Raw genomic sequence first — 13,930 nt, 5'->3', positions numbered from 1 at the left:
CCTGGCGGTTCCCTCCCTGCGAGAAGCAAAGCTACCGGGAACCAGGCAGAGGGCCTTCTCGGTGGTGGCACCCGCCCTGTGGAATGCCCTCCCACCAGATGTCAAAGAGATAAACAACTGCCTGACATTTAGAAGACATCTGAAGGCAGCCCTGTTCAGGGAATTTTTTAATGTGTGACATTTTAATGTATTTTTAATCTTTGTTGGAAGAGTGGCTGGGGAAACTCATCCAGATGGGCAGGGTACAACTATATTATATTATTATTATTATTATTATTATTATTATTATTATTATTATTATTATGGAGCTTGGGGCGGGCATCCTATCTTATTGAACAGAATGAACAGTCCTTTCCAGGTCAAAAGACCTTCATCAGGTCTACGAGGGCAGTGTACTGTGTACAACTGCGATGTATTGTACAACTGCAAGGGGGGAAACCAAGTTACAACTTTACATTTCAAAGGCCATCGTCACCTGCTGTGTTTGGCGGCTGTCGACTCAGACCACGAGCTGGAGGCTGAGAGGGCCTCATCCGGGATGGTGCGATCCTGCATGCCCAATGCATAGCGACACTTAGCTGCAAAGGAGGAAGGAAGCAAGAGAATGAAGAGCAAAGATGACCCCCTTTGTATTATACACACCCCTCTGCAAAAATCATGAGCTATTAATACTGGCCTGATCCGCATAACATCAATTATAGTATGTAACATTGAAACCAATGGGTTGCAAGTTAGCCTAGGATGGGATGCTTTTAATGAGACTTGAGAACATAAGAGGAACTCTGCCAGATCAGGACAAAGGGACCCATCTATACCAGAATCCTCCCCCCCCCCATAGTGGATAACCAGATGACTATGAAGTGAATGATCAGCACCAACACAGCAGAGCTCCAAGCTGGTGCCCATCACTGCTGATTGTGGGAGAGAATTCCATAGCTTGACCCTGTTCTGTGTGAAGAAACACTTCCTTTTGTCTGTCCTAGAACTTCCAATACTCAGCTTCGTTGTATAGCCCCAAGCGCTAGTATTATGAGACAAGAGAAAGGAAAACCTCTTCCTATCCACTTTCTCTACAGGATGCACAATCATATTCCCTTCTTAACATGTCCCCTCTTATAACCAGGCCTGACACCACCAAAAGGCAGGCTTGGGTAGATACTGATGCCCAAAGGCACTGAAGAATGCAGGACTTGGGACTCCATTTTGAAAATGGGGGCGGCGGGAAAAGATGGCCACCACCATAAAAACATGGCAGCCACATTCTAGCACCATCCTGTGTTGAATTAAGCTGTTCTCTATATTCTCAGTTTATCCTGTGTATCATGGGAATATGCCCCACCAGAAAAAAAGTGAGACTTACATCTGAGTAGTAAACTGTCACAGGGTTGAGCCCTGTCTATCGAAACTCATTTTGTCTGTCTGTTTGCTACCAGGCCTGTTTCAAGGTGCTTGTGTTAATCCACAAAGCCCTAAACAACTTGGGCTCAAAGTACCTTAGGGACTGCCTGTTTCTGTATGCTCCATCTCAGTCACTGAGATCCTCTGAGGTGTCAAGCCTCACTAGGGATCAAGCCTTTAGTGTGGCAGGCCCTGCACTGTGCAATTCCTTTTTGAAAAATCCAAGAATCAGACAAACATAAGGCTACTGTCCGACCTGGGACACAGGTGGGGCTGTGGTCTAAACCACTGAGCCTCTTGGGCTTGCCGATCAGAAGGTCGGCGGTTCGAATCCCCGCAATGGAGTGAGCTCCCATTGCTCTGTCCCAGCTCCTGCCAACCTAGCAGTTCGAAAGCACGCCAGTGCAAGTAGATGAATAGGTACTGCTGTGGCAGGAAGGTAAACAGCATTTCCGTGCGCTCTGGGTTCTGTCTCGGTGTCCCGTTGCGCCAGAAGTGGTTTAGGCAGGCTGGCCACATGACCTGGAAAGCTGTCTGTGGACAAACGCCGGCTCCCTCAGCCTGAAAGCAAGATGAGCGCCTCAACCCCATAGTCCCCTTTGACTGGATTTAACCGTCCAGGGGTCCTTTACCTTTTTTACCATTTTTACTGTCCTACCTACAAAAAGCAGAACACTTAGTACTGGATGTCAATGACTTCCACCAGAGGGTGCTCTAATTTCACACACAAGAGATGGACACTTTTAAAAAAAGACCCCAATGATGTCCTTTTCTAGAGACACACTAAGTTTTAACATTCTGTTAATGTTCTGCAAGCTTTCAGCTCAATGTTCCGTTGTCTGGAACACTTTGTGATACTCTGGAATACAGCCAAAAGGGCAAATTCCATGCTAGGGGTGATTAGGGAAGACAGAGAGGATAAAACTGCCAGCATCATAACGCTGCCCTTCATATATTATGTATGATGTAGTCCCATTTTGGAATCCTATATGCTGTGCTGACGCTCCATTTCAAAAGGGAAATCACAGGGTTGGTGAAAGGGGCAGAAAAGGGTAAGCTAACCAAAATAATACGGCTGGACAGGGTGGCCAGCTCCCAAAAGACTGTGATCTACTCACAGAATCAAAAACTGGCAGTGATCTACCCCCTTTTTCCCCCAAAAGTTTTGAGGTTTTTTTAGGAAAGAGGAAAGCCCACTTTTGGAGGGTGCAGGGCTTTTTTTTAAGGGGAGCCAAAGTTGTTTAGCTTCTTTGTGGGGAGCCATTGATCTACCAGTGATCTACCACAGACGTCCAGTGATCTACCAGTAGATCACGACCTGTTGGACATGCCTGAGCTAAAGCACTTGGGGATTTTTAGTTTACCCCAAAAAAATTTTTTTTAAAAAATCATATGTTAGAAGTTGATAATATTATGAATGGTGTGGAGAAAACGGCTAGAGGTTCTTTTTAATTTCTTAAATCTCCTCTAGTTATGCTAGAATTTTAGGGCACAGAATGCAACAGGTAATTCAGAACAGACAACAACAGCAAGGAGGACTTCCTTGCACAATATAGAATCCACTGCTGCAAGATGTGACGGTGAAGCTTGTTTCATGGGCAGAGAGGATGGGGAATCTTTGGACCTTTAGATGTCATTGGACTACAACTACTGTCCATTTGCCAGACTAGCTGGGGCCGATAGGAACTGGAGTCCAACAACATCTGGAGGGCCACAGGTTCCCCAGTCCTGATCTGCAGGAAACAGACAAACAGATGACAGACAGATAGATAGATGAGAGATAGATAGATAGTATCCTTACGAGTGGAATCTGCAACAAAATGTTGCAGTGTGGAGTGTTCCTATTCACTGTTCCATTCGGTCAGCCATGCCCTTCTCCGAGATACTCCATTCCGTCTCCCCCCACCCCTCAACATTCCATGGCCACTGAGGGTGCTCATTCCCCATTAGGCTGCTTCCAGAGCTTTCTCCTCCCTCTTGTGTGCAAGATGGCGCCATTTTGGTTTCATGAGCAACCAACGGCTCTCACATCTGTGCATCGGAAATAAGATAGAAGCATCGGACAAAACTATGTTGGGGATTAACCAACGTAGAAGAAAGGCCCACCGGATGGCAGTTTGGCAACGGCCCCCTAAAAACCTTGCCCTGAGTTCCTTTTCCCTTGCTTTGCTCTCCATCTTATACTTGGCCTTGCCCTCTCGCCCGACCTTCATATCTCCATCACTTCTGCCCAATAAAATCCTGTAAGCTCAGTGCTCCTTCTGCACCACATTTCAGCACCTCATTAAGGAACCCTCCAGTTTCCCGCTCCTCAACCAACAGGTCACAGCCTATCTCACCTGAATCCAACTCACCTGGATCGAAGTGCTCTTCCAACTCCGAGGTACCGAGGGACGCCGAGAGCAGCAAGCAAAGCACTGCGAGTCCCACCATGCTCTCTGGGCTCTGCGATGATTACACCGACAGTTGAGTCTTCATGCCTTGTTTGCAAAAAAAGTAGATAACAGCAGTTAACCACATGCGGGTCTCGCAGATAGCGGAGTACGACAGCAAGGTGACTCAACATGAATGGGCAACCCTCCTCTTCCGAGGGTCAGACACTTTCTCTGTGCTAGTGAATAGCACACATTCCATGCTCAGGAGTCACCAGCATCCTGCCATTGTCCTGGCTTCCCTATTCAGGCCAGAAGTGGACTGGCGCTGACACACTGACAGCAGCAAAACATGTGATTATCGCAGGCAGAAAGGCCAGATGCCAAATTTGTGGTTGAGCAAACTCGGTGCATTTGGGAGAGCCCAAGGCTGATTTACAGGAACGAGTGTTTGACCAGACTAAAAAAAAAAAAAAAAGTAACTCAGTTGGTGACTAGGTCAGCTATTGAGGAGATGTGTTCCAGTGGGGTCAAACAATGACTCTATTTATTAGAACTGGCCATTGTTCATTGCGAATGAGCAGTACGCTACCCAATCGCTCCTGTTTCACTCTGCAAGAGAAACAAAATGAGAAGCCACAATTAAGCTTGGCTTTGTGTGATGTCCGAATCCAGACTCATCGGGTGGTACTCAATTGAGTTTCCCTTAGAGGAGACCCACTGAAATCAATGAACCTAACTTGGCTGTAATCGTTAATTTTAATGAGCCCGCTCTAAGTAAAGGTAAAGGACCTCTGGACGGTTAAGTCCAGTCAAAGGCAACTACAGTGGAACCTCAGGTTACAGACACTTCAGGTTGCAGACGCCTCAGGTTACAGACTCCGCTAACCCAGAAATAGTATCTCAGGTTAAGAACTTTGCTTCAGGATGAGAACAGAAATCGTCCAGCAGCAGCGCGGCGGCAGCGGGAGGCCCCATTAGCTAAAGTGGTACCTCAGGCTAAGAACAGTTTCAGACCTCCAGAACAAATTAAGTTCTTAACCAAGGTACCACTGTATGGGGTTGCAGCACTCATCGTGCTTTCAGGCCAAGGGAGGCGGTGTTTGTCCACAGACAGCTTTCCAGGACAAGTAGCCAGCAAGACTAAACTGCTACTGGCGCAACAAGATACCATGACGGAAACCAGTGCGCACGTTAACACTGTTTACCTTCCCGCTGGAGGTACCTATTTATCTACTTGCGCTGGCGTGCTTTCAAACTGCTAGGCTGGCAGAAGCTGGGACAGAGCAACAGGAGCTCACCCCATCATGGGATTCAAACTGCTGACCTTCTGATCGGCAAGCCCAAGAGACTCAGTGGTTTAGACCACAGAGCCACCCGTGTAAAACTTAGCTGAATGTACCTAGCAAGCCATGATTCGTAAGCCAATGACGAACCATGGTTTAAGGCAGGGTTGGCTGGTGCCCATTGGGACAGGTAAAGTGGCTAGAGGACAGGCAGGAGCCAACTAATTCTAGGTGTGTCCCTGTTGAGTTCTACGAATGCAACACTGAGACTACAGAGGAGGAAGCTGGCAGCTAGTACCACCCCCTGGAGGAGTTGTAAGTAAAAAGGCAAGCAAGTGGGGGACTGGCTGAGGTCAAAGTGATATTGGTTATTATCTTGGAGCTTCCAGGGCAGACCAAGGAGACACGTTTTTAATAATAATAATAATAAGTTATTTATATTCCGCCCTCCCCATCCGAAGCCTGGGAGGTATAATTACAGAAATGAAACATGCAAAATAGCGGCTATAAAATGGCAAAGGGCCAAAGCAGGTATTGCAAGCAAATGAATAATTTTAAGTCCCAATTGTTGCTTTGATTATGAAAAGCAATTCTGGGGAGAAGGCAGCACTTAGCTCTGTCTCCACCTGCCATTTTCCCCACTCTGTATTTGCAAGGGTAAGTATATACCTGGAACCCAAGATGAGAGGAAGTGTTTCGTGAGGCAACTAGGTTTTTTTCTTTTTCTTTAATTGCAATTATATACTGCCATTCTCCCATTGCCCAAGTCAGCCTTGGGCTCCCAGGTGGATATTCACCCAGGTACTGGCTAGGCCCAGACCTGTACTTAGCTTCAGCAAGGCTTCCACACAATGTGTTTTTTTCAGACCATGCGCAGGAAGAAGGAAATGGCCCTCAGGCCTCTCCCCAGCCAACACTCCCTTCTCCAGACCATAAACCCCATGGCCTCCCCACTCTCCATCCTCATCTCTGCTCTAAACGGGTCCTTCCCCCACCCGCAGCCACCAACAAAGCTATTTTCCCATAAACAAAGTTGTCATTGGGATTCAGAAACACACCTTTTTGCTAGTAATATCTAGTTTTGTGCTAATAGTGCAGAGCAAGAGGAACCTGCAGAAAACTGGAGAGGAAAGAGCCCCCCCATGTGCTGTCAGATGCAATTAAGCAATGAAATTAAAACACTGAACCAGTATCTACCCGACAGCAGCCTCAGATTATTTGATAATAGTTGACCGTAGTCATTAAAGGACAGTCCATTGACAACATTTGATTCATCAACTGGTGGGCACCCCAACCCTATTGATTTACGTCATGAGCAGTTTAAAGGTACTTGAGTAATACAACTGGACCTTTGCCAGAGGCCCTGATCAAGCCGTTTCAACGTCAAAGTGATGACAAGCAAAACAAAATGAGGGCAAAGCGGGGAACTCCAGTTCAGGGTACCAGCCAGTCAGCTATGCCCCATTCCAGGATACTTCATTCCACTCCCATTCCACCAGATTATCCGTCTTTTTCTTCTTCTTCTCAATGACTTTCTGTGGACACTTAGCATGCTCAGTCTTCAATGGTCTTTCTTCTGAGGGTCCCATCCTGAGGTAGCGTCTTTCTCCCTAAATACAGTGGACGCTCAGGTTGCAAACGTGATCCATGCAGGATGCATGTTCAAAACCCGCAGCGTTCGCAACCTGCGTCTGCGCATGCATGGGTTGCGATTCGGAGCTTCTGCGCATGCACAACTGCTGAAACCCAGAAGTAATCCGTTCCGGTACTTCCGGGTTTCGGCAGTCCGCAACCCAAAAAAACGCAACCTGAAGTGGCTGTAACCCGAGGTATGACTGTATTTCCTGTACTTCTTGGGGTCTGTTTCTACACCTCCCCACCCCATCACTGCACTCTAAAACCTATCTATCATCTATCTATCTATCTATTTATCTATCTATCTATCTATCTATCTGAATCAAAATTCAAATATACCTGAGTAGGCATTTCTGGGCTCTGTGCACCTCAGCCCCCAGAGGGCAGTTCGAAACACTTGCTTCAGAACCAATATTTCTACACAATTTGTATGACATTTTCATCTGACTAGCCTAGTCACGCATTTGGGTGCAGGCCAGGTGATTCCCGCAAAATGAGAACCTTCTTTCTCAGGAAAAGAATCACCTCTGGAGGGAGAAGGATCCAGATTGCGAAAGGTTTGAGGCAAAGAATTAACACACACACACACATGGATTTTACCACCCCTGGTCATTATTTTTTAAAGTAATCAGCCCCTGAATTTTAAGTCCTCAGCGCTGTGGCATCCATACAGGCCTGAGGCTGTCATTGTTTCGAATTACAGACTTAGCAGATTCCGGTTGTGCAATTATGGCTGACTGGGAGGTCTCACGCAACAAACCCACCCAACCAAAACTCAGACTTTTCGCAATAAGGGGAAGGGGAAAGGCAGCGAGACACACGGCCCGTTGACACTTGCTTTGATGCAACATCATCTAACCTCCCCACAAAAAAATAAAGAATAAATCGGAAGGAACATTCGTTAAATAGTGAACAGTCGTCTAATCTCTTCCTGCAAATGAATCAGGAAGAATGCTCAATAAACAAACCATCCTGAAGCACCATCAGTACCTCTGTTTCTGGAAACGCATTCTCCCCAAAATGTGTGGGCAACTGGCTCAAAGGCAGAGGCCAAAACATTTCCAGTTAATGAGTGACTCAAATTGCTTAATAATCAGAGTATGCACACTCTACAAGACACGGGGCATTTCAAAGAATGTTCCTTCATAAGACGTTCTCATATTGTGAGGGGGAAATGTTCCGAATAAACACTCCACTAACTCGGCGCAGCTTCCCTAAGAAACAGTCGCAGGAATTCAAATCTGTTTCCTAGGAACCCAGGCCACACTCCCCTCCTGCTGTTTCTTGACCAGTAGGTTGGGGGTGGTGGGTGAAGTGGGGGTGGGTGGGGGTGAAAGGGCTGTAGGCCAGCTGCTCCCACAATCCTTTGCTGGAATGTCCCAACAGCTGCCTTGATCTAAGGCTAGTAAACAGCAGCTGACAGGCCGTGGGGCAAGGGGGTGCCAAAGTGAAAGGGAAAAGTGGGATGAATCAAGGCATTGATCGGGGACACCCCCTTCGGATTCAACGAGGAGGAGGAATCCCATATCTAGTAGAAGAGTCGGAGAAACTGCCACACTCCAGGGCCGGGAAATTTTCAGACCTTCGACAACGACTGCTCCCTCTAAAAGATGGACCTATTATAGTACACAGTAGGGCAGATGTTTGCATGCAGAAGGTCTCAGACCTGGGGGGGAAAGATCCTGCCCCAAACCCTGGAGAGCAAATACCAGTCAATATAGACAAATCTGGGTTAGTAAGGCAAATAGTTTGAACTGGTTGGACCAGATGAGCTTCAGGGATCCTTCCAGCTCTACAATTCTATGGGATGTCTACCATGGGTATGGATCAGGAGGGGGTTGCGGGGCTATGGGAAATTTGGGGTGCCACCCCAGCCAAGAAGCCACCCACACGTTCTGTTTCCCTCGGGTTAAACTGACATCTGCCATTCTTGTTGTTTTTAATGCAGCCCCAGTATTTTATATGGAAATGTGGTTTATAAACATTAGTGTTCCCATATTTCAAAAAGTGAAAATCCGGACACAAAAGTTGTTGAGGTTTTTTTCTTTCTGGCCCAAGTTGTTAAGCTTCTCATTTTTATTTTTATTTTGCAAAATCTCTAATAATAATAATAATAATAATAATAATAATAATAATAATAATAATAAAGTTTTTGAGCAATTTTCAAGGAACTTCGGCAAAATCTAGACTTATGACGGATTTTCCCCAGACATTTCAGCAATTTCCGCCTGGACACTGCTTCCAACTGCCGTACTCAGACTATGTCTAGGAAATTCTGGGCATATGTCGACCCTAATAAACATGCAAACAAATAACAAATGATCCTGGGTATGCAATGGTATCAAGCAGTGAGGGAGATGCTCTCATCCCATGTACAAAAAATGCTTTCCTTTAGTGTTGTTTGGGTCTGTTTAAAGCAGGGGTGTATTGCTGGACTTCAACTTCCATCATCCTTTACTATGCTGGCTGGAGCTGATGGGAGTTGGAAGCAAACATCTGGGAGCCACAGGATTTCCATTCCAGATTTCAGAGGATACAGGAGGCAGAACACTGTCCTTAATGTGATTCTTCTCTGGAGAACCTATAACGCTAAAAACTGTAAGTCAGCAAACCCAACAAAGACCTTTATAAATCCTGAGTCAGCTCTGAAGCTCATTGGTTGAAGTTTGGGCTACCAACTATCACTGTGCCCAACCTAATCCACCTCACAGGGTTGTTGTGAGGATAAATTGCAAGGGTGAGGGAGAGAGAATCTGGAGCTATACATATCCTAAATGAAAAGTAGGAAAGAAATGTTAATAATACAGTCGTACCTTGGTTTTCGAATTTAATCCGCTCCAGGAGTCTGTTCGACTCCCGGAACAGTTCAAAAACCAAGGCGCAGCTTCTGATTGGCTGCAGGAGCATCCTGCAGCCAATTGGAAGCTGCCCCAGATGTTCGGCTTCTGAAAATTGTTCGGAAACCGGAACAATCACTTCCGGGTTTCGATCACTCGGGAGCCGAAACGTCCAAGCTCAAAGGCGTTCGGCTTCTGAGGTTCCACTGTAGTAATATTAATAATGTTTTTAAAACAGTGTAAAAGCTGTGAATATGTCCAAGAGCAGGTTGGAGAAGAGGTAGAACACTGTTGTTGTTGTTGATGATGATGATGATGATTCTATTATATCATCATCATTATTACTGATAAGGAGGGGGAAATTGAACCGTGCAGAGAAACCACAAATACCATATTTTTTGCTCTATAGGACGCACTGGACCATAGGAGGGGGAGAACGGGGGGGGGGGGAATTCTCCCCCTCTCTGCTCAGCACCCCTTCAGCGAAGCGGCAGGAGAAACGGAGCCCCTTCCATTTCTCCTCCCGTTCACTGAAGGGGCGCTGCGCAGAGAGGGAAAACTGTGCAGCGCCTCTCCAGCGAAGCGAAGCCTGGAGAGCAAGAGGGATCGGTGTGCACCAACCCCTCCCGCTCTCCAGGCGGCTATCTGCAAGCCTTCTGAGCGCAGCGCAAACTCTCGCTGCGCTCCAAAGGCTTGCGGATAGCTGCCTGAAGCCCCTTGAGCGCAGCGGCAGTTCGCGCTGTGCTGCAGGGGCTTCAGGCTTCAGGCTTCTCCTTTTTAGCTGTGGGGCTGGGGCGGGGGAAGCCCGAGCTTCCCCCGACCCCAGCCCCCAGAACAGGTCAGGGAGCGGCGGTCCCTTCTCCCTCCTGGGGAAAAGCCCGCAAGAGCCGCGAGAAGCTTGTGTGCAGCTCTTGGGGGCTTTTCCTGCCTGCCTCCCCCCTGCATTCGCTCCATAGGACGCACAGGCTTTTCCCCTTAGTTTTTAAGAGGGAAAAAGTGCGTCCTATGGAGCGCAAAATACGGTATATACCCAAGAGCAGGCCACTGAACTTTTGCTATGAGTCTCCCACCAACCCGCCACTGAAATGTACTTAAACCTGAAATGGTGGCCTTGGGCTGAACTCTAAACATTAAAAACATGTTATGGGGCTAAACTCTGGCTCATATTAAGCCTCAGAGGGATTAAAGGGTAACCCCTGCAGGGACGTCCGTCAGATAACAAATTGGGGTGCTGCTGCCGCTGCTGTCCCTTGCCCCCCCACACTCCACCCCCAGCTCCTGTCAGCAGCTGAGGGTGTCCTCATGTCGCCCAGCTGGTTTTTAACCCCCTACAACCCAGATATCTCCCAGGGCCTCCTGGAGAAAGAAAGAAAGAAAAAACCGCAAAATGCGCTGAAGGGGTAAGGAAGGCAAGGAATCCCAGCTATGTAGGCAAGAATGCCCGGCAGCTGGGATCCCAGTGCCAGCCCAGCTTAACTGGCCTGCTGTGGAAAGCTGCAAAGCTCTGTGGATGCCCTACAGTCCTGACTCCCTGCCAGCAGAGAATTAACCATTATATTAAACAGGCTATAGAGCCGGACGTCATCGTGGGTCCCTGCTCAAGGGAAACGATCGGAGGCTGCGACGGAGGCCGAGGTCCTTCAATCTCTGGTTTTATTCATTAAATTTCTGTCCCACTCTTCCCCCTTCCATGCTCCCCCACCCACCCCAAAAAGGCTGCCAGTCTCTTTCTTAGGGATGGGGGAGAGATTTGATTCAGCTTGCACGTCCCTAGGCGTTCGTAGACCAAACACAAAGGTACCTCTGGTTATGAACTTAATTCGTTCCGGAGGTCTGTTCTTAACCTGAAAAAGTTCTTAACCTGAGGTACTACTTTAGCTAATAGGGCCTCCCGGTGCCGCCACACAATTTCCATTCTCATCCTGAGGTAAAGTTCTTAACCCGAGGGACTACTGCCGGGTTAGTGGAGTCTGTAACCCGAAGAGTTTGTAACCTGAGGGGTTTGTAACCCGAGGTACCACTGTACTTTAAAAATGGCACTTCCCTGAATTACCCTGAATTATTATTATTATTTTATTTACACCCCACCCATCTGGCTGCATTGCCCCACCAAGTATAGTGTCCAGCTGCATTAACATGTAGAAAAATGCATACACTGTACTATTTATTTCTACTGTACTATTTATTTGTTTGTTCACTCGTTTTCAGAAGGCCTTCAAAGAAAGAATTTCGCAAACCGGTGTGGAATTTTCACAAGGCCTTAAAAAAATATATTGCAAACCGATGTGGAAGTGCGGTAAGCTAAACACTGGAAAAACGAGAAGCTGAGAAGAACCAAAATTGACAGAACCCTCCTCCTCCTCCTTCCTCCAGAGCACCAACTTTCCAAATCGTCACACGTGCTAAGGGTGAGAGTGAGCAAAACTGTCTCTGGACCCCAGCTTGGGCAGAATGTGACTTGCATTCCAAGGAAGTTTTAAATGCAGACCAGCTGAATGGTCCATTAGGCAAGCCCTTATTGTTCCACATCCACAGCCAGGCTATTAAAAAGTATGGTTGGGGGGGGCATCCTTTCATTTTGGACAATGGAGTGGTCGGCTGGGGGACAATCAGCTTTCCCTATCATTTTTTTCAGTCTGGACTGATTACAGTGGTACCTTGGTTCTCAAACTTAATTCGTTCCGGAAGTCGGTTACAAAACCAAAGCGTTACAAAACCAGGGCGCGCTTTCCCATAGAAAGTAATGCAAAACGGATTAATCCGTTCCAGACTTTTAAAAACAACCCCTAAAACAGCAATTTAACATGAATTTTACTATCTAACGATACCATTGATCCATAAATGAAAGCAATAAACAATGTACTGCAGTCACACAATCAATCAGTCGGTAGCTGAACTGGGTTCACACAGCCAAAAAAACAAAACAAAGAGCCACAAAAGCAAAAACGCAAAATAAACAGCAAAATCAGACAGACCTCAGCGTAACACTCAAAACGGAGCACATTCGGCTTCTGAAAAAAGTTCGCAAACCATAACACGTACTTCTGAGTTTGCAGTGTTTGGGTTCCACGTTGTTTGAGAACCAAGGCGTTTGAGAACCAAGGTACCACTGTATGTCCGTTCTAGAGACTGCTGGTCCAAGAAAGAAGGCAGTTTCGCACTCCTCCAACCCAAACTCTTTACATTTATTTATTTTTGCCAAGTTCTTAGATATGCTGAACTTGCTGAGAGAATGAAAATGCTTGTCTCCTCTCCAATATTCACACACAAAAACCTCCACTTAACATAACTCACCACTCCCATTCTAGACTTTTGCCCTTCAGCTTTCACACATACAGAGAGAAGCCAATCTCTAGCAACAGGCTTAACTGCATAAGCAAACAACATTCCCCAGAAGGAAAACAAGGATGGATGAAAGAATTAAGCAAGGCTATGAAAATACCCCTTATAGCAAAAAGGTCAGATCATTTTCTAGCAAAAATGAATCAGGAAGGGGTGCATTCAGAAGGACAGATGCAAGCCACACATTTCAGAAGCTCGCAACTGCTGGAATGTCAAGTCACGTGCAATTCCCAGCTGCAAAGTTCAGATTCCACTGTGGGATTTCGCATTTCACCATGAAACACAAAGTCAGGTATTGTGAACAGCTCAGATTTCCGTTCCTAAAACCACAGATTTGCACCCAGAAACTTGAAGCACCCAGGACTCACAACAATTCACCTACATTTCAATTTTTAATTCACCCATTTATTTGAAGGCGGGGAAAGCTGTTCCTTTCAAATTTCAAAATTTGCTAGCTTTGATATCATCAGCAAATGCAACCAGGTTATGGCTCGCAGGTAACAGATGTGATGCTCTGCAGATGTTTCCAGACTCCAGCCATCAGCCCCAGACAACATACCGTATTTTTTGCTCTATAAGACTCACTTTTTCCCTCCTAAAAAGTAAGGGGAAATGTGCGTCTTATGGGGCGAATGCAGGCTGCGCAGCTATCCCAGAAGCCAGAACAGGAAGAGGGATCGCTGCTTTTGCTGCGCAGCAATCTCTCTTGCTGTTCTGGCTTCTGAGATTCAGAATATTTTTTTTCTTGTTGCCCTCCTCCAAAAACTAGGTGCGTCTTATGGTCTGGTGCGTCTTATAGAGCGAAAAATACGGTAGCTAATGTTCAGAGATTATGAGAGTTGTGGTCCACACCAGCAGAGGATACCATGTCCGTTATCCCCAATTTCACCATTTATAAACATGTGAAAAAGCATTAGTTCCAATATAGATGCTTGGAGGACACCCTCCCTCCCCCATAATTCTATTGTGAAACTGATAATAACGATAAATAATAATAATATACAGGTTAGTGTTCAAGTCACAGGAGACGGGCCTGTACGAAAGTTGTCAATCTTAACTG

General features: G+C 46.5%; 1 protein-coding gene across 7 annotated transcripts in view; it reads right to left on the bottom strand.

Moving 5' to 3' along the window:
- The window catches only part of DDR1 (discoidin domain receptor tyrosine kinase 1), a 96,792-nt gene that overhangs the window by 26,457 nt on the left and 56,405 nt on the right, over positions 1 to 13,930 (bottom strand). For all 7 annotated transcript variants that reach the window (XM_083600620.1, XM_083600623.1, XM_083600624.1 and 4 more), the window contains exons 2-3: positions 3,753 to 3,878; positions 476 to 578 (exon numbers count right to left, since the gene is read on the bottom strand). In XM_083600620.1, coding sequence (XP_083456746.1) covers positions 476 to 578; positions 3,753 to 3,831 — 182 coding nt within the window. In that variant the 5' untranslated portion in view covers positions 3,832 to 3,878. The remainder of the gene's footprint in view (positions 1 to 475; positions 579 to 3,752; positions 3,879 to 13,930) is intronic.

The sequence above is a fragment of the Podarcis filfolensis genome, assembly GCF_964270895.1.
Source record: "Podarcis filfolensis genome assembly, chromosome: 2".
Lineage (NCBI taxonomy): Eukaryota > Metazoa > Chordata > Lepidosauria > Squamata > Lacertidae > Podarcis > Podarcis filfolensis.
Note: the sequence above shows the minus strand (reverse complement) of the source record. Positions and strands in the feature narration are given on the sequence as shown.